The 20,744-nt window shown below is 48.1% G+C and overlaps 2 protein-coding genes across 2 annotated transcripts in view; one reads left to right on the forward strand and one right to left on the reverse strand.

Annotated features, from left to right (window-relative positions):
• The window catches only part of ADAM19 (ADAM metallopeptidase domain 19), an 85,389-nt gene extending 80,507 nt beyond the window's left edge, over positions 1 to 4,882 (forward strand). Inside the window, exons 22-23 of the mRNA XM_081273127.1 lie at positions 621 to 773; positions 1,374 to 4,882. Coding sequence (XP_081129253.1) covers positions 621 to 773; positions 1,374 to 1,427 — 207 coding nt within the window. The 3' untranslated portion in view covers positions 1,428 to 4,882. The remainder of the gene's footprint in view (positions 1 to 620; positions 774 to 1,373) is intronic.
• A 2,010-nt stretch (positions 4,883 to 6,892) lies between these two features.
• Positions 6,893 to 20,524, reverse strand: NIPAL4 (NIPA like domain containing 4). The gene is made up of 6 exons (XM_081303359.1): positions 20,226 to 20,524; positions 16,730 to 16,969; positions 13,483 to 13,539; positions 12,219 to 12,309; positions 9,738 to 9,898; positions 6,893 to 9,287 (listed from the first exon to the last, which is right to left on the reverse strand). The coding sequence occupies exons 1-6, from the start codon at positions 20,260 to 20,262 to the stop codon at positions 8,659 to 8,661; spliced, it is 1,215 nt and encodes a 404-aa protein (XP_081159485.1). The 5' UTR covers positions 20,263 to 20,524; the 3' UTR covers positions 6,893 to 8,658.
• Between the last annotated feature and the right edge of the window lie 220 nt (positions 20,525 to 20,744).

Below are 20,744 nucleotides of genomic sequence, written 5' to 3' on the forward strand. Positions count from 1 at the left end.
CTGAGGCCCATGGCAGAGCTGAGCTGGGTCCTATCAGATGTGGCCTGAGGCAGGTCACTGCTCTGCAAGGCCTGGTGCTGACATTCTGATAAGGCCCAGATAGCAACTCCCTAGTGGCTCATTTTGCATTTCCTCAACTGCAGGCAACATCTGCACCCGCATCACTTTCCCTAGAAGGTCTCTCCTGGCCTCCAGCAGCTACTGCAGTTTGGGAAGGGTGATCACATTGGGAATGGGAGAACATGACTTTTCCTGCTGTCTGAGTTTGTTTCTGCTCTCAGTTCTCTAACAGTTTCTTAGAGAACATGCTGGTCCTCAGCATTCTTCCTGGCCTCTCTGCATGCTTGCCTTTAGCCCATTTTTCTACCCATTAGTGACCTTCTCAGGGAAGGAACTGGCTTCTCTTAAACCCTACCAACTTTGGGGCCATCCATTCTTTGCCCCTCTAAACTTTTTTTTTCCCAGCTACATAAGAAATACATTCCTGTTTCAAGAAACTTAACTAGTGTAGAGAAATGCATATTGATTTTAAGAAATTTAGGGCACTTATTCATCTAATTTGTGTTGAGTGTTTCCTGTATATGAGGCACCATCTGGAAGCTTGACTTGTTTCTCTCCAGGATTTCTCCAGGCCTCGGCCACCCCAGAAGGCGCTCCCTGCAAACCCTGTGCCAGGCCGCAGGACCCTCCCCAGGCCAAATGGTGCCTCAGAGCTTAGGCCCTCTGCTGCTGGCCCTCAGCAGTCCCAGCCTCTGGTAGTTCCTGCCTCAAAGGTGAGTCCACGAAAGTCCCAGAGGTCACCTGTGTGGCTGAGAAAACAAACCAGTGCATGCTTCTTGTCTGGATGGAACTTCCAAAGCAAAAACCAGGGACAAAAGCTTAGCATTTTTTGGTGCCTGCTTGAAATCAGTGATGGGGGTTTTGGTTTCATGTGAAAGGTAGCAGTTTGGTGCCTGAGCTGTGGTGGCTTCTACCTGCATCTACACCAGACCTGCTGGGTGGCCCTGAACGAGTCCCTTTCTGGAGTCCCCCTTTGCTCATCTATAAAAGGGCAGTAATAAGCAACAGTGGCTGTGGTAGGCCGGGTATCCTAGCCTCTCTCCTTATCTCTTCTCTGGGGCTAATGTTCTCAGCTTGCCAGTCCTGGGAGTGTGAAAGGGCCGAGGTGAGGAAGTGGGCTCCCCAGCTTGCCAGGGGAGCCCCGCCATACCTCTGCACAGGCTGACGGTCCAGGACTTCTGCTGGAAGCATTTCTTCTTAGTGGATGATGTATCTGCCCTTCCATCTGTAAAATGCAAGAGCACAGCTCCCCATGAATCCCCCCAGTGGACATCAAGCTGATTTCTTTCTCCCTACCTTTTCGTTCCTTCCAGTTTCCTGAATACCGACCACAGAGAGCTTTTGGGATGACCAGCTCCAAAATCTAGACCCACCTAGAAGGTTCTTGCTTTCCTGGGGACTCTGGACACCACAGTTCCCAGGACCACGGGATCTGGAAGAAGCATGTCTAGACACCTCTGAGCAGCTCCTGGCCTCCTCCTGGAACCACCACATCTCGGAAATTCTCCTTCTTGACTCATGCCTCCTCAGCTTCTTCAGAGGCCCAGAGGACTACTATCGAATGGCTTCTAAATGTTGTTTTGTGCAATATACAACCCTGGGTAGGGAGGGGAGAGCGCGGCGGAGGGCGAATGGCAGCTTTGCCCTCTGTCCTCCCCGTTCAGAGGTGCTGATGGAGGTGGGCAAGGCCCTCTGAGCTGGTGAGCTAGCTGGGGCAAGTCCTGCTCAGCCCCTCTGCCCGGAGCTTAGCTTGGAGAAGTCATCTATCCAGGGCCTGTGATGGAGGGTACGCGTGAGAGCTTTTCATTGCTCTGTCTCCCTTGGAGATCCCAAGCTGAACAGAGGCTGGGCCCTTACCCATCTCTTTTAGCTGTTAGGGATTGAGAAAGGGTCCAACCAGCCCAGGGCTTGGTCAAAACGACAGCTCCTGGCTATATGGCTGCATGTGACAAGCCAAGTCCCCTTCCCCCTATCTCCCAAGCCTGAGTCCCTTTATTCACACGGGTCACACTGACTCAGACAGGTACTATTTGTAGGCAATGTAGACAGCAGGGGGAGCACCAGACCTGGGCCTCCTCTGAGCCGTGATGCCAAAGGCTGCCACTGGACTCTTGGTAATTCTTGGTTGCCCTTAGGTTCTCTTCTGCATTCCACGCTTCTACCTTTTCCTCCCCCTCAGACCCACTCTGGTGCTTTGGTGAGTGGAGCCCCGGCAGTCCTGACTTTTCTAGCAATCAGGTGCTTGTGACTTACGAGTCAGGGTCCTGCCTCATGGGGTGGCCACTGGATTTTCTGCACTGGATCTCAAGAGTGTTGACCCAAGTGGACTTGGGGTATAGCCATGGGGGCCTAGCTTCATTTTTCCTTGTGTTTGTGACCTCAACAGGGCGGGCTTCTTCCTCTGTACTCCCTCACCTACATCTAGGTGAGGTCCCCCAGGGATGGCTGTGGCAGTAGTGAAGGAGGAGCATCAGAGGTCCTTGGAGAAGGCAGCTGTCAATCACTGCAGTGAAACAGTCTGAGCTGGGGCAGTGTCTCCTCCCTCCAACCAGGCCTTTGATGTCTACTTCCTTCATTCTCTCCTCTGGTCACTGCTCTGAGCAGATGAGGGACTGGACTCCAAGGACCTCATTCTGTCTGGAGCTCAGGAGGAAGTCTGTGGGGTGCTCTACTAGTCGGACAATTTTTATAGCATAGCTGGGGGTGATCTCTTAGAGACTGTCTCCTACCCCCAGAAAGGTGCTGAGCAGCTCTCCAGAGGGGAGCTGGCCTAATGTTCACTCCTTTGAGGGTTTTCCAGGGACCTCCCACCTTCTTGCTCTTGAAGACCTCAGTGCAAAGAGGGGGCTGCTCCTTTGATTCCCTATTCACCATCCAAGGGCCTCCTCACAGTTCTCTGCAGATAGTAGGTGCTGAACTAATGTTCTTGGGTTTGTAGACAGGTAGGGGATGTGGAATGCACACCTGGGGACAAACATGGGGTGGGTTTAGAAAGATCTCAGGAAAATGCATTTCTCTTCCCTCAGGGTGGCTACGATACTCGGGCCCTCCTTCCCCCATGTCCATTCCCCACCTTCTTACTGCCAGATTCAGACAGGACACAGCCTTCCATTTAAGCATGCTGCACCCAATGCCCCGTGCCTCCAGACTGGGTCCCAGAAAAGGTGACCCCCGCATCCCTTGCAAATGAACCAACCAACCCCGTGTCTCCTGGATGCTCCTGTGGCTGGTGCAGCCCTTCTCCCTCACATCAGGAGGTAGGTCACTCTGAAGTGACCATGTGGCGGCCATGATGATGGCATGAGCCTTTTGAACCCCAAATCCACTATCCCTGGAACCATAGTGGAAAGAGCCCTGGCTTTTGTTCCCTTTCCTTTTGTTTTCTTTTGGGTTTTCTTCTTAATACCATCTCCATCCCATAAAATTATACTGTGAACTGGAAGATGGTGGAATCTTTTTAATTTGATGGAAACTTGGGGCAGCCCGTTCTATTTGCCATTTTACTCCTGGTTCCGTTCAGGGAGCTGGGAGTCATTTTCCAGCAGGTCAGAGAGGCTTCCAGGGAGAAGAGTGCTAAGAGTTACCATCCCTTGGTCACTCCTCTGCCTAGAGCGCTGCTGGGAGGGTTCAAATACAAACACATTTGGATTTAGGGAAGGCGGGCTTTATTCCAAAGGATTATCACAAGAGATGAGAACTTTGCCATACGGAGAGGAGGGTACCATGGCCACAGGGAGGATGCTCGGACCAACTGACTCCAAATCCACAAGCATCCCATGGCCCAGGCAGAGAAGGCCTTTTCTTTTGTTATAAGGAGTGGACATGGCTAGAAAGAACAGTGTTCATGGGAGTCTCTGTCTTCATCTTTTTGGGGAAGGACTGTTACAAAGAGCCTGTGTTCTGGCTTGGGCTGAGGGTAGGTGTAGGTCCAGGGTCTGGTGGGGAGGAGGGAGGCTTCACTCCAGTTTGGTCTGTCCATCAACAGCATGCTGTTTGTTCAGATAGAGAAGGATTTAAATCTTTTTAGAAGTTAAACTAGGCTCCTGCCAGTTTTACAACCTGGGAATGGTTTTCTCGGGGGCCTTGGAGCCATCTCTGAATGCAAACCTCAGGAAGACAGCCCCCTGGCTCCCTGGCTCTGTGGGACATTAGCCAAGTGGCACTACCTGCTTGCTGTAGGTTCCTTTCCTCCATGTTGACTTCTACCTGTAAGAGAAAAGCCCTTTCCTGCCCCAACTCTAAGCTTCTTGCAGATCTCAAAGTCTGAGTATTCTCTGCATTGCAATTTCCCCCTCCCCGATAGCAGTAACTTCTCCTCATCCTTCAATAATCCTTTTTAATAAAGCCTCCCCTTAGGTCTGACCTAATTTCTTCTTAGTTGACAAAGGGTATGGAAGACTTGCATTTTGAAAATTGGGGACAAGTTTCAAAGCCAGTAATTGTGTTAAATATGTGTATAACAGCTCTGCAGGGCACCCACACAAGCCAAGGGAATGCCAACTGGAAAGGGGTCCCATCCCTAGGGGAGCCTGCTAAGGAGAAGTTCTGCAGAATCCAAGCCCAACTCCCCCAAAGCCACCCTCTGAACGTCCCCTCGCACCACCCACTGTGTGTACGTACGCGTTAGGGATCCAGGGCAATGTGAATTTTCTTTTTATTTGGGAGATGCTTAATGGAAAAACAGATCCTCTTCTCTCTTATCCACCTATTAATTGTTTACAATATTTGTACATCTATGCAAAATACTTGAATGGGCCGTGGTGCCTTTTTTTTTTTCCTTGTTTGTATTTAATTAAAACAAACTTTTTCATTTGGAATGTTATCTGGTTTGGCATCTCTTTTGTGTGTTTGTTTCAATGTCTCACTGCTTGGACCAGATAGAATCCATGACATGAGCTCTCCTCAGAAAGACAAAGACCATCAGTCCAGCCTACAAGGCCATTAGGGTTGACCTTGAGCCCCAGCAAAGCCTGGGTTTCCCATGGCCAGGAGAGGGGACTGTTTTCCTTTGTACCCAGACAGGAGCTGGTTTAGTTTAACTGGGTCTTGGGTCATTAAAGGCCGGAATGATCTTGGGTTCTCTGGTTTACTTCTCCTATACTATGCCTTTAGAAAATGACTCATCTCATTGCTAAGGATGAAACTTTAGAGAGACACTTGCCCAAGGTCTCCTGGCTGGTAGACGGGTGCAGCCAGGGCCATGCTGCGTGGGCCAATTCCAGAGCCCTATGTGATAATGCAGCTCACATCCAGTGCTTTCCAGTTCACAAAGGAGTCTGCCCTCACGCTCTCATTTGATCCCTACTCGATCTTGAGTTTCTGTAACAGATGGAACAACGTTGTGCGGAGACTTAGGACTTAACACATGCAAGATGCTGCACATTTTACATTTCTTTATCTCATTTCATCTTCACAGAAATCCTGAGAGAGGGTCCTTGATATCCGACTATACTTTTCTAAGTTCTCATGGTTGTGAGGTTACCTAAGGGCACTAAAGGCATCTAAACACTAATGCTTTCATGACTGTAACACTCAGGCTTGTGAAATGAGTCCCTACGCAGACACCTCTGCCTGTTTTATAGGACACTGTCCACTCTTTTGGCCAGTCCTCTGGGTTAATATCATCTGTTGGTTAACAGAATAATACTTGGATGTACTGACCTGAGTTCAAATCCTGGCTCTGCCACTTACAAGAAGTGTGAGTCAAGATTAAGTGTCAGAATTCTGAGTCTCCTTTTGTATGCTACTAAGAAGAATATTGCCGTAATTTGGATCTCAAATGTCCCCCAATTGGAGGTTTATTTCCCAGGAAGATGCTGTTGGGAGGTGGTTAACTTTTAAGAGATGGGGCCTAGTAGGAAGGTCCTCAAGGATGTCCCAAAGCAAAATAGGGACTCCAGATTCTTCTTAGTTCTCTCTTTGGCTTCCAGCCATGAGTGCCCTGCTCTATGTGCTCTTGCTGTTATGGTGCTGTCTTGCCACAAGCCCGAAGCCACAGGCCCAGCCAGTCATGGACTGGAACCTCCAAAACCCTTGTACGTTTCTCCTTATAAGTGATTGTCTCAGATACTTGTTAAAGTGACAGAAAGCAGACTCACCTACCTACCTGAAAATCACTGTGTGTGTGAAAGCACCCGACAGTGCCCACTACAGGCCATGTGCTCAGAAGGCCCTCACTATGTTGGTTTCAGAGTCACTCTGCTTACCATGCTAGGTTTCTCATAGGATTGCCATGGATTGGAATCTGGCCCCCAACCAAATTCAGTTGTTTTTTTTTTTTTTTTTTAATTCTAACTATAAGTTAGGAACAAGGGATAAACAGTAAGCCCAGACTAACTCTCATGCAGCTCATATCTGGATAGGAAGACATCACAGATCTCAAGAAAGTAAAGTAGTATCAGACTCTGCAGGAGGGTGTAAGGTTAGTCTATTGGGAAAACACACCACCTGGTGGTTAAGACCGTGGGCTTAGAATCAGATGTCAACTTCCAAATCTCCCTGGCTGTGTGACCTTGGGCAATCATCTTCTCCAAGTTCCTTTTCTCATATATACATTGGGGATAAAAAAAATATATCCCCTGTAGGGCTCTGTGAGGAGTTAAAGCGAGGATTCACATGGAATGCCTACTTTGCCTGGTGCCTGGTAAGAGCCCAGGCATGAACTCGGGAAGCATTGCCTTCAATGGACTCTGTTCCAAAAACGACCTCTCCAGCTCCAGTGAGGGCATCACGGCAGACTCTGGAGGGCTTTTCTTAGTAGTCATGCTCTTTTACAGATGGGGACTGAGCTCCCAAAACTAGAGGAAGATCAAGGAAGGTCAAGATGCAAATATCAAACAAACACTCCAAAGCCTTTATTTTTGACCCTTTCAGCCCTACTCCCAGGACCCTCAGCTCACTCCTATTTTCAAGATTCAATATGTTGCATTGATTTTAATTACAGACAGAAATCCACATTCATTAAAACCTGGAGGTGCAGGGCTACAGGTGCGGGGAGCCAGTCGGTCAGTCCACCGAGCCTTTGGAGTGCAAGGCCAGCAAGAGTTCAGCCTGGGCTTTGGCTTCACTAAGGCACAAGATGTAAACATAGCACACAGGTTGGGGGTTCATAGGGAAGCTCTGCACCCACCTGGAGACTGAGGCTCAAATCTTCCCTCTTTCTAGTAAACTGGCTCCTAACTTTCCGTTGTAATGGTTCTTGCAACAGCTCCCATATTCTTGAAGCTAGAAGAAAAGGAGGAGTATCTCCAGCTGCTCCGATTTAGTAGATGCCTCTGGCTAAATGTAAGAGGACTGAAGGCAGCACCCTTAGCTGGATGTGGAGCAGCCCCAGCATGGTGCTCCCTGGGGTAAATAGCTAACTCATTAGTGGAACCAGGGACTCCATGGCAAACTGGTCATTGGCCAAAATGCACCCATGCCAAGTCTGTGCTCCGACTCTGTCACTGAGATTCAGAGCTAATCCCACTGGCCAAGTCTCCAAGTCTGCAGCCCAGAAATTACCCAGAAGAGCCCTTTATACCTTTGGGCATAAGAGTAAACCCCCAAATGAGCCCCTGGTTTCCAGACAGCTTGTGACTATCTTCTGCCAACTCCCGACTTTTCTCCTCATGCTTCTTTCCACCTCTCCAAATCATATTTTGGTTGACTCCTTGAAAAAAAATAAAAAGGTATTCTGTGGGAGACCAACCTCACACATGACTGAGTTAACTCCCCTGCTGGGCAATGTGACATCAAGCACCCATGCACTCTGCTGAATTCCAGCTTGGTTCTAGTCAGATCACTTGCAAGAGAGAGTGCCTTTGCTGTCTCTGTCCAGAGTAGAGCCAAACAGGACATCAGATTTGGTCAGCAGAGCTTGGCTGTGGCACATCTTTGGTTGTGAGTTCTAAAATTATTGCCTGTCTGTCTTAGTGACTGGCTCCTTGGGACAGTCATAGTGAGGGAAGAGGTGGCAATGGAGGGGACTGGATGGACACCAATACACTGACCACCAGGCTAGAGTACTCGGAGAACAGGCTGGTTGAAATTTTTTCCTGAGACATCAGGTGTCTTTCACAGTAAGGTCAGCTGAGGTCCTGCTTCTGTCTCCGAGAGGAAATGGCAAACGCAACACTGGTTGGATAGTTGTCAGCTCTGGATGGGGTGGCTGACAAACTGGTCTCGGGAAGCCAGCTCTATCTCATTCTTGGGCTAAGGAATGGCGATTCAGTCTTAGAAGGAGAACTGGTACAAAGGATTTCCCGAGGGCTAATATCTCAGGAAAGTTCTTAGATTGTGACATTCAACAGGTCAAATTCTATCTTCTTCCCAAACACAGAGATGGCACCAAAGGAACCAGTGGAAAGGGAGGCCCGGGGGACCTGCTGGCTCCAACGTAAACTAAGATGTTTGGTCACTGAGGCTGTTTCCAGGAATTTCTGCCACCACCTCTTCTTGGGTGGAAAATTTTCTCCTAGAAACAGTGATGAGGTATAAGTTAACATCTCCAGGAAAAATAGTCCATTGGCAACAGCTGTACCAAAAATAAGCATGTTTTGAAATCAAGAGGTCAGGTTGCACCATTGGGCTCATCCTCTCACTCATGTAGTCTGAGCTTTAAGAATGGATCATAAATACTTTGGGCTTCTCCACTGGTGACGGAGTGCCGGCAAGCTCTATATTGTCCACAAGGACATTCTTATCTTCCAGTCTGATAACCGTGGGCTCTGGGGAGGGCGATGGCGTGGGGTTTCTGTGCGTGCGGGGCAAATTGGCCCAGCTGACTTCCAAGTCTTTGAAAGCGTGGAGCATGAATACACCTAAGATGATGGTGGCAAAGCCAGAGAGGGTGCCCACGATGTCCACGGCAGACATGCTGTACCACTCCTTGAAGAGGATGACAGAGGAGGTCACCACCACCGTGGTGAAGAACACGTAGTAGATGGGGAACACCAGGGAGGTGTTGAAGACGTCCAGGGCCCTGTTGAGGAAGTTGACCTGAGTGCTGAGGGACAGAGCCAGGACGAGGGACAGGACGTAGGGGAGGGGGTGCCGGACGACTGGCAACCCCTGGAAGAAGTTCTTAACGGTGATGCCCAGACCCTTGACGGCAGTCACCGAGAAGGCTCCGATCACGGAGCAGATGGTGATGTAGATGAGGATGTTCCTTGGCCCATAACGCGGGGCGACGATGAAGATGAGGATGAGGCAGGACACCAGCAGAAGCACAGAAAACACGATGAACCCTGTGGGAAGGCGGTATTAGGTCACCCCAGCTGTGAAGGATGCAGACAGCGACTAGGGCCCCAGGGGAGGTGGCTCTTGAGTCAGACCAACATGGGTTCCAGTCCCAGCTTCAAACCTTTCAATGACTTGGGTGAGTTATTAAACCCCCAAGACCCCAGTTTCCTCGTGTATAGAAACAGACCAACCACAGGATCTTCCTGGTAGGGTTTTGTGAGATTCAGTGTGACAATGCATATGAAGCATTCAGGACAGTGTCTTGCACATAAGATACGGTAAGTGGTGTCCACACACATCAGGCTAGGCAGCCACAAGCTCGCCTTGCTAACATGCACCAGCCTGCTTTAGCTTGCCTTCTCCTGCAGGGGTGGACCTGAGACGGTCAGCAGTCAATGGGAACTTCCTCAGGGCTCAGCCCTGGTGTTTGCTGCTCTCTCGTGCTGGAAGCCTACCTGTGTCTTTCAGCTTGGAAGCCATCTCCACCACGGTATTGACCTTCTCTTCCTCAGGGGCGTGTATGACCATCACTGTGCTGCCAGCCACGCAGATCACACAGCCCAGCTTCCCCAGCAGGTTCAGACGCTCTCCCAGGAAATAGGAGGAGAGGATGGCACTGCACACCGAGGTGGGAGAAAGGGGTTAGTACAGCCCAAAGAGACAGAGGGGCTGAGTTCATGGACAGCAATAGATTAGAGCTCTAATCTATTGCTCTGACAAAGTGAAAGCTTTGCTAGACCTCCCCAAAATGATTAAAACAGAAACTCATTTCTGGGAGGAGGAAAAGAAGGGAAAGTGGATTTCTTTCATTTTTGAGACAGAAATCATTTGCAAACTGAAGGGTTGGAAAAGCTTTTGTCTTTCTATCCAGTGGACATATCTCTTGTAGGACTGCTGTGAAAAGCCTTTCAGTCTTTTCTTGTGTACCTCTGGTAGCAGGGAGCTCATCCCTTTTACAAGGAAAATGAGTTAGTTCATTGTAGGTTTATTCTAGTTATCCATCACAAATAGACCTTCTGGAAACTTCTACTCCTTGTTTCATTTCTGTTCCTTGGGTCATGGAGAACAAATCATTTGTATATGTCGATATGAATGATCACAATGACAATTTTAGACATAGTGTCTTGATCATATTTTCCCTACTAAGTTCTGTTCTAGGAAATTTACATTTATTATCTCTAAATATCACTAACATCTCACAATTCTTTGTGAAGTAAAATATACTGTCCTCATTTTATAGATGAGAAAAAAAAATGAGCCTCATAGAAGTAAAATTGGTAAGTCAGTGGAGTCAGGATTTGAGCTCAAGTTCTGTCTCATAACCTCTACACCTCAGTGAAGAGGATCCCTGAGTCTTCACTTTCCTGGATAAAATACTTCCAGTTCCTTGCTCTTCCTTGGTGACAGGGATGAGACAACAGAGGTGAAGGAAAAGGGAATCAGCCAAGCTGGGTCTGATCATTGGAGCTTTTTTTTTTAAAAAAAATGAAGGTGGCATTAGTGTAGGGTCCAATCTGTTGGCTGTCCTGGGACCCCATTAAGTCTCAAAAAATTTTGGTGCAAAGTGTCAGCAGAGTGGATACTGATGTTTAAGTTCCTTTGTCTGTCTCCTATCTCTTCTCTAAAAATGCCCCAAACACTTAATTAAAATGTCTTGTTCAAAAAAGTCTGGTGGAATTTGCATAGGCAAAGGTCACACAATGCAGGATTACATGCTTCTCCCAACTTCCTGGGAGTGGGGCTTTGTAAACCTATCAGATATGCAATAGAGAGGTATCAGCGCTTCATCAGCTAAAATCAGCTGGGCTAGTCCTACAGTGTGAGTCATGGTCATATTTGTTTTCTGACTATGTAAATGTTGCAAAATTGTCATCAAGAAGGTGAAACAAAACAGAGGAAACTATGGGAATTGGGTGTGGAAGGCTGGGATTTACCAGATTTCCAAGGTTAGCCCCCATATCAAAACTCCTTCAAATGAAGTGTTGGCACTGTCGCAGAGGAACTAGCTCTATATGTTGCTCAGGAGGAGTGGGGGTGGTGGAAACACACCCTTTTAGTATCAGTTATTTTATTTTAGTAAGTAGTTAATTCTCATGGTGGTGGGGACCAAACCTAGGGCCCTGGGCATGTTGGGCAAGCGCTCTGTCACTGAGCTCATCTCCAGATTAGCCTCAGTTATTTCCGAATTGATCAATCGTTTGTTGAGTGTTTATTGAGAGGCAACGTAGCATAGCAGCTAAGCACCCAGCTTAAGACAGCCTGGGTTGGAATCCTGGGCCGGCCACTTGGAACCTGGTTACCTCAGCCAAGTTGCTTCACCTCTCTTAGCCTCAGGTTGTGAGGATTGAATGAGCTAGTATAAGGAACACATGGAGAACACAGAGCACATAGTAAGTCCTCAGTATAAGACGGCCGTGGTTATTCTTTGGTGCCAGTTCTGTACTAAAGACTTCCTGTGCAGCGTCACATTTAGTCCCCAGAACGGGGCCTCCAGGTAGGTACTACTAGCATTATCGTTTTGCAGGAGGGAAACTGAGGCTGAGAGGGATGGAGTGACTTGTCCAGGATAACAGAACTACTAAGTGTTCAAGTGAGGATTAAAACTCAGATAGTGTTAATCTGGGGTTTGTGCTCTTAATTTGCACGCTTCTCTTGGAGCGCCAGATATTCACATGAGACATCAGCCTACTGGTGTGGGAGCCCCTACAACTGATTTGGGCTTGGCCTGCCCTTTAACCACCCATTAGTCGAGGAGATGCCAAGGCCAGTGGCCGCAAACAATTCAAGGGTTTGGAGCTTCAAATAGCACACTGCCTCTTTCTAGGGGCTGGGACCAAGCCAGGTCCCTGGATGCAGTTGATCCCACCAGGTAATTCCAGGTCTCAAGAAACTGAAACCATGAAAGAGCTGAAGATGGCTAGAGAGATGACAATAACCTTATGAGGACGCTCAGGGCTCCCAGCGGTGTGACAACTGTTGTAGGTGCAAATGCATAGGCCCCAAAGTTGGCAACTTCTCCAGCAGCCACTAGGAAATGAAGGGAAGAAAAAGACAAGGGTGACTTCAAGGAATCATCTCCATTCCAGATGAATCTGGGTGGAGATGGCTTCTTTCAGGTTCCAATCATCCCTAGAAACCCAAACCAGCATTCCTTAACAAGACCATGCATGCTCAGGAGATCCTTATGCTCTTTCCCTGACTATCCTGACCAAATCCTTCCATTTTAAAGATGACGAGGTTGAGGTCTAGCTACATGCAGTACTTGTGAATAGAAACCTCCTCCTTTTCTTCTTCTCCTCCTCTTCCTCCCTCTTGGTTTCTATCCAGACACAGTTTAGTCTGTCTCAGGGACTGCCCCTGTTTTGTTCTATATCTTTAAGGTAAGTTTTAGACAATGTTAATTATCAAAGCAATAGTTAAATTTATTGATTCTCTGGGTACCAGTGCTCCTTGGAACCCTCTTTCCCAGGAGAACTGTGGACAGTCTAAACCAACAGGCAGGTTTTTAGAAAAGCTTGACATCCCAAAGAGCTTAAATTCTCCCCTTCTAAGTTCTCAAATTGCAAATGCCCATGTTTTTTCCATCTCTTTGCTGGGCAGATAGCTGCCTGGCTCTCCTCTTTGGAATCAGATGGTCACTGCAATAGCTCTGGCTAGGACAAAGATCAAAACTGACTTAGGGGATTATAAATAAAAGGTTTTAGTGGAAACTCAAAAGAATTAGGGTTTGAGAGCCAGAGAGGGTGATGGAAAATGGGGGAAATGTGCGAGTGTGCACACTGCAAGTGTCAGACACAGTCATGGTCTAAATGGGCCAACAGATGAATTGTCCAGGGAGAGGAGAAGTTCTCCTGGGAGCCCAGCTTCTACCATGGAGAAGTCTAAGAGTCCACTATCAAGAGGCAGTGAGCCTATCTCCTTATATTTCAAGGAAAGTTGAGAAAATACATCTTTATCCTTATCAGCTCTGTACAAACCTCTCTGGGGGGTAGATGCTTCATGGATTAAAACTGAGGTTAAGCTGAGAAAACCATCAGAGATAAGAGTAAGATATCAAAGTTTTCATGACTCACTCTAGGAATCTGGCCCTTAGGTTCATACTTTCTATAATAGAAACAGAAATGCCCTTTCACCCCTCCCTTCATCTCCATCCCTTCTATCAATAGACTGCTATTATTAGTAGCAAGAGAATCCACTTACTGGTGAGAAATCCAGCCCACCACATCAAGTCCTTCAGGTAGCCATAGCCCCCGTCCACTGTAGAAGGAAATGGACACCAAGTTAAACGTGGCCAAACTTTCTCAGGCTCTTTTCCTGATGCTGCCTTCACTCTGTGTGCCCCAGGGTTTAGTTCTAGGACCTCTCTTGGGTGGTTCCATCCAATCCCAAAGTGGTAACTACCATCTATCTATGGTGCCCACTTCATATCTGTGGCTTAGACCTTTCTTCTGGGCCCAGATCCATATCCAACTGTTTCCCTGACATCTCACAGGCATCTCAATCTCCGTCCTAAAAGGTTGATTTTAAATGCCCCGCCTACTTGCCAAATGAAACCCCTGGGGTAAATGGTACCTCCACGTACTTGGTTGCTTAATCCAGAAGCCAGGGAATTGCTCTTGACCCTTCTCTCTCCTCCTCCTTCCGACTTTGTCTCACACATGTCCATCTGACTCCCTCCATCCAACTCAAAGCCACTATCACCTCTAGTCTAGGCTGAGACAATGACAGGTGACAACTCTGATTCTACACTTGTCCTTTTAATAATCTATTCCTTTCATGGCATCCAGTGGTCTTTTATAATTAAATCTCTGTTTATAGCTGGCCAATGGCTTCCAATTACTCTTAGGATAAAGACTAGAATCCTTAACAAGACCATGCATAGTCTTGGCCCCGCTCATCTCGCCAAGCACACCTCCTGCCACTCTTCTCCTTTCTTTTAGTTCTTCAAAAATCATCAGCTCTTCCCTCCCTCAAGGCCTTTGCATATAATTTTCCCTGTATCTAGAGTTCACTTCCTGCTGATGTTTGCCTAAATCCACATGCATCCTGCAGATCTCTGAATGTTGATACCCCGATCCCCTCAAAACTTCCCCTTTGGATTCTCTTTTATAACACCACCTCTTCTCCCTCATGGCATGTGTCATGTAAAAATTCGGTTGATTTGTGAATTTTCTGGCATTTCCCCCACTAAAATGGAAACTCTACAAAGTTAGGAATTGAGACTGCTTTGTTAAGGACCCAACACATGGTCATTCTCAAAAATATCAGTGATGGTGATGATGATGATGGATGGATGGGCCTGAACCAGTTCTGTGAAAAACCAAAAATCATGTTTCTTTTTTGGAATGCTTCTATTCTTGAATAAGGAGAACATCTTTTGCTTTCATCCATTTCTAGAAGTGGTCAGGACGTTGTCTAAATGCTAAAAACTCTGAGAACATTTTATTCTAAGAGTCAACATTTCAGAAGACACTGGAATAGCACATTGGAGGGAACAAGGGATTCTAGAGAAGTTGTCTTTCTGAGTGGTCGGTGATACTTCCCCTGCTCTGCCCTGAGCATAAGCAGACATTTCCCTGGCACTTGCACTTGGGAGGTAACTGTATTCAAAACACTTGACCAGAAGTGAAAAACAGAGTAGCAATGGCCACTGCTTCCAACGTCCACCTGCACGTCACAGCTCTTTGTTTTGGAGCACATGCAGGCTCTGCCAGTGTCTCCTTAGATAACAGCAATACCAATACTACTGTGTCAAGCATCTTTCTAAACAAGTTACAGGTGAAGCATCCCTAATCCTAAAATACAAAATCCCAAATGCTCCCCAAATCCAAAACTTTTAGGGGGGGCTGATGATACCACAAGTGGGAAATATCACACAATAAAACTGTTTCATGCACAAAATTATTAAACACAATGTATACAATTACCTTCTGGCTATGAATATAAGGTATGAATTTTGTGTTTGCACTTGAATCTCATCCCTAAGATATTTCATTATGCCAATGCAAGTATTCCAAATCTGAAAAAAGCCTGACATTCCTAGCACTTCTGGTCCCAAGCATTCTAGATAAGAGAGAGTCAATCTGTACATGTCTTCTGAGTAGCCCTTTAGGCTGGCAATTATTCTTATGCCCCTTTTATAGATGATGAAATTGAGGCATAGAAAAAAGAAAACGTTCCTTGCCCAGGATTCCATCACCAGAAATCCAGGAGCCAGAACTGGAACCCCGGTAGTCTACTTCCCCAGTGCAATGTCCTGCAGAAACCTTCATTGAACATATCCAAACTTGAATACATTCTCCATCTTCACTCCTCATATTAGAAAAGGGCACCATTGGCTCCCCCCACTGCTCAAGTCACAAGCCTGAGTAGTCTTTGACTTTTTCTGTACCTGCTCCTGTAGCCAGTAAACATCAAAGCTAGTGAGTTTTGCCTCCTAAAACAAACTCCAGAATCCACTGCTTGTCTCCATCCCCAGTTCCATTTCCAGACCCAAGTGCTGTCCTCTTGCTTATCTAACTGGTCTCCCCACCTCCAGTCTTGTGCCCTAATCTGTTCTCTACCCAGCAGCCAGGGACCGTTTCAACATAAATCAGACTGTGTCACTCCTCTGCCTAAAGCCTCTCAGTCACATAGCAATTGCATTCATACTCTGCAGCCCAGCTTACAAGACCATTCATGAGCTAGCCCTGACCTCCTCTTTCCCCCTTACCTGAACTACTCTCAGTTTCTAGGATCACCCATATTCTCTCACCTCTGAGCTTTTGCACATGCTGTTCCTTCTACCTGAAATATTATGTCTTCCTCCTCTTTTCCTTTTCTGTCTCCTTATGACTTGGGTCTCAGCTGGAAGATTGACTTTTCTAGAAAACCTTCCCAATGCCTACCCTCCAGGTCTGAACTTCACTGATGATTTAACACAGGACTTTTTGGGAGGAGCAGTAGAGATTTTCTCAATAATCATTTCATGGATACACATTCTATTTTCCAAATAAGCAACTCCCTTGTGAAAAGAGACTCAATAATTGTGTTGTAGCCCATAGAAAGCTCAACTGGACAGTAAGTGAGGGCACACCAGAGCCTGACCTTGTGGTGGGCAGGGGCATTTGTACTACCATTTGATGGAAGATATGGCTTGTCTGGGGTGACACAGTTGCTAAGAAGCAAAGACAGGACTATCGAAGGCTGGAGTATCTGAATCTTGATCCTGAGAATTTTCCCTATCTTTACATCAATGCCCACATCACAAGGTTCTCAGGAAATGCTGGATTATAAAGCGGGGGGGGGGGGTCTCCTGTTGGTGGCTGAGACTCTCAATAGGGTTGAGAATTTAGTGCCCATCTTCACCATATTCTCAGACTTAAGCCCTGATCTCTGTGAGGGGAAGTCAGCTATGGGCTCAGATGCCCTGTGCCCCACTTATCCTTTCCTGCCCCACGGACCTTACCAGCCCTAGTGGCCCCTGTGGCCACAAGTCGCAGGAGGCCTTTCTTCTTGAGGATGACACTGCTGCCGATGAGGAAGCTGGACACAAAGGTCAGGCCCAGGCCAATGTAGAAGCCATAGTTCTTTCTGATCCTCTCCTGCCAGCTGTCAAAGGTGGCATTGTTAGGCACCTCATGGCTGAGGCCACCAACGATCTGACACAGGACTTCTTGGGAGGAGCAGTAGAGACTGATCAGGGAACCTGGATGGGAAGACCAGTGAGAGTCATGTTGGGAACATGTGTGCACTTGACATGTGGCCACTATTCCAGGGCTCCACTCACACACTGGGCCCGAACCAAAAATAATAGCGATGGTGTGTTAAAAAGTCACCTGGCTAAGGGCCTTATTTGCATGAACATATCATAGTTCTACAGCTACTTGTCAGTTCCCATTTCACAGATATGGAAATAAAGGCAATGAGAGGTCATGCCACTTGCTTAAGGACACACAGAGGGTCAGACTGCAGAACTACAATGTATGGTACTGATGCCCCAAACACTAGGCAGTGTCCCCCAAGTTCACAGGCATCATTAAGTTCAACTCCCTGCCCTCCACCAGAATCCCCTCTCAGCCCTTTGGACATGTGGGCCTCCAATAGCTTATGATCCCACACAGGGGTCTATTTACTTTCATGCTCCTAAGCTCCAGCTGCAATGGGGGACTGGTCATAGACAGCATGAGGGAGTGGGGCTAAACAAGCCCCTTTTAGCCTGCAATGATGAGCTTCCTGTTTGTGGGAACTGACCATTCTCAGGCCTTGCTTCTGTCACTTCTGTGGCTGGGACTTTCTTTGGTCCACTCAAGGACCTGTGTCCTTGCCACCCCAACTGTCTTTAGTTTGTTCTCTAAGTCCCAGAGTCCCTGAGTGTCTGAATTTGCCCTTGTGGCCCAGAGTCAGTTCAACCTTGACTCCCAACGGGCACAGACACTAATGACATCAAGGACAGGCCTGGGCACAAGGGTCAGATCTCAGTGAAAAACTAAGCTACAGAAGTTCAGTAAAACAGAACAAAGAACATTCAACACTCCTACATGGTACCATCCACATGGTCCTCTGTTCTGGAGTTTTCCATGAAGATTCCTAACAACCAATAAACAGGCATGGTAATGATTTCCAGGTTTTTAGTCAAAGAGACTGATTTTGGTATTCTTCCTAAAGCTATATATATAGGTAGTAAACGGTGAACCTAAAATTAAAATCCAAGCGCATTTGATGCCAAAGCCCATGATCACAATCACACACCACAGCCACCCCGGTAAAGCAGGTTGAAAGTGGGGAAGTAGATCCCAATTGGTATTGCTTATTTATTTTAAAATATGAATCTGTAAACTGGCATGGTGGTACATGCCTATAATCCCAGCTACTCTGGAGGTTGAGGCAGGAGGATAGCAAGTTCAAGGCAACTTAGCAAGACCTCAGCAACTGAATGAGACCCTGCCTCAAAACAACAAAATGGGCTGGTGATGTAGCTCAGTGGTAAAGCAATCCTGGGTTCAATATCCAAAAAAAATTGGGAGCTCTCCCCTGAAGATTCATATTTGGAGCTACATTGGAAAGCCAGAAGAGCTACCTCACTGGGCATAACATCCCATGAGGCAACAACTATCTGTCCCTGAGCAGCGTTGACATCTTAGGACATGTTCTGTGCAACTCCTCAGAGTCTACCTGGCTCCCTTCAGCCACTTTTGTTATGGGCTTAGCCTCTTAGGCATTTGAGTTGGTGATCTCTAGAGGTAGAAGGGCCTTTTCAGGCTGTATAACAGAAGCCCAGGTTCCAATGCCAAGGATGTAAGCCTGGACCAGGCACTTCTCCCACCATACTAGAATTCCCAGCCAGTGCCTAGAAGAGCCCCAAAGTCCAAGGCCAGGAAGCTCCAGCTTTGGCACATCTGCAGCAGAGTGGCACCTTTTGGAATAAAACAAAGGTAATGTTGACCTTTCCTCCAGGGCACAGAACCACTGACAACAGGACCAGAAGAACCCTCCAAAAACAGTCAGTCTCACCCTGTTACTTTCAGCTGGGGAAACTGAGTCCCACCAAGGTAGGGGACTTACTTGAGTCATGCAAACACCTGGTAGTGGAGTTGGGTTTGGAACTCACTAGGAGAGACCTGTCTTTCCAACACCTGTGTCACAATCTAGGGAAGATGAGACAGGAAGCCATCATCATCATCGCAGTCCCTGATCAGACTGGTTCTGCATTGCTCACGCCTGTTCCTCCAGTTCAGTCCTCCTTGCCCAAGAGCTGAATCTGGGGAGTTCCCTGAGTCCCCGGAAATGAGCCAGAGCTTGAGAGGAGGTGGGCCAAGGAAGGCAACTCCTGTGAGCAAGGCCAAGCCCATTCCCCTCCCTTCCCCAGCTCCCTGAAGGTGCATCTCTAGTGGTGGAGCGAAAGGACTCTGTGGACCTGGCTGTCACTGCAAAGCCTGCAGCACCTACAGGCTCAGGACCCTCTGTTGAGGGTCAAATTCTCCCACTATGGTGAAAATCAAGAGAAGGCTGATAGCCAAAGGAAATCCAATTCTGGAGAAGTGCTCATCTGAAAAATGGATGTTGGAATAAATTATTCTAGCCTCTTCTTCCAGAATATTCTTGTACCAGGGAACACATTATCCCTTAGGATAAGAGGTGAGACTGAAAATAGCCGCCTGGTCACTCAGGAAACCAAAGTCAGCCAACACTCAACAGGCTGGCTTTGAAAACTTCAGGTAAGAAGGGCAGAAGTGAGAGAAATGGGGGTACCCCACCACCTGCAATTCCAAGATAAGGTGGGAAAGTGGAGTCTGAACAAGAAAGGAGCTGAGCACAGTCATACCTTATAAGTTTTAGGATCCAAGAGCCCTATTTCATAGTCCATTTCCCCATTGTACTACCTTGAGCAAACACCTTTTTAGGGCCTCAGTTTCTATATTTCCAAAATAGGGACAGTAAAAGAGTAACACTACCTACCTGATGGAGTTGTTTCAAGGATTAAATGAGAGAGTTCAGGGAAGGGCCTAGTCCACTACCTGATTCCTGCTAAGAACTTCACATGAAGCCAAGCATCTTTCCTTAGTCCGGCCTGAGGTTCTCCCTCACTGAAGAAAGGTGTATGTGGGTTTGGGACTGGAGAGTCTTTGTGGTCCTCTCCCCTGTCTTGGGCCACAGACAGATCGTGGCAAGTTCTAAAATCTGCAATAACCACACACTAACCCTGAGCCGCTCTGCACCCCCCACCAGTAGCCCCAATACGTTCAGTTTCCTTCCTTTCCTCCCTTTCTTGCTTGGCTACCTCAGCTGCGAAGGTGGACATCTCGTCTTAGTCACCAAGGCGAGTCTGAGAGCTGGTGGGGGTCAGCTCGTACTGACCCTCCCCTTTCCTTCCTTTGGTTCCCGTGGCAGGGGATGAGATGGGGCGACAGGAGCTAGGATGCAAAGCGCGGAGCCCGCCCGGTCCCCAGCCCTGCAGCACGCACCGTTCTCACAGCTGGCGTTGCCGGCCCGCAGCTCCATGGGGCCCTGGGCTGACGGACCCACGCGCCGGCGACGGCGCCCCAGGCTCCTCCGCTCCGGAGCAAGTGGCTGCGACTCGTCCCAGCGTCCCAGCTTAGCTCAGGAGAAGCCGGCGGGGTCGGTACCCAGGGGTAGTGAGAATGACGTGCCCCAGAAGGGAGGGTCCCCGAGGAGGAGTCACTCAAACCCTTGGGCAACTCCGGGCGCTGGGGGCCCAGCACTCCCGCCGCCCTAAGAGGGGCGCATGCCCTCCTGGGGTGCGGACCGGGCCGGGCTCCCAGACGCAAAGTCACCGCCCAGTGTCAGTGGCAGGAGGCGAGGGGGGGGGGGCGTGTCCGGAGGATCCGCCTCTCCTGACAACTGCGCTGGCATCCACTTCCCCCAGTGACAGAGTGGATGCGCCACAGGATGGCCAGAGAGGTGGCACATTTCCCGCAGAGGGGAAGTGACAACGTGAGAGTTGGAAGGACCAAAGGATTCTG

The sequence above is a fragment of the Spermophilus citellus genome (assembly GCF_964194105.1).
Source record: "Spermophilus citellus genome assembly, chromosome: 1".
NCBI lineage: Eukaryota > Metazoa > Chordata > Mammalia > Rodentia > Sciuridae > Spermophilus > Spermophilus citellus.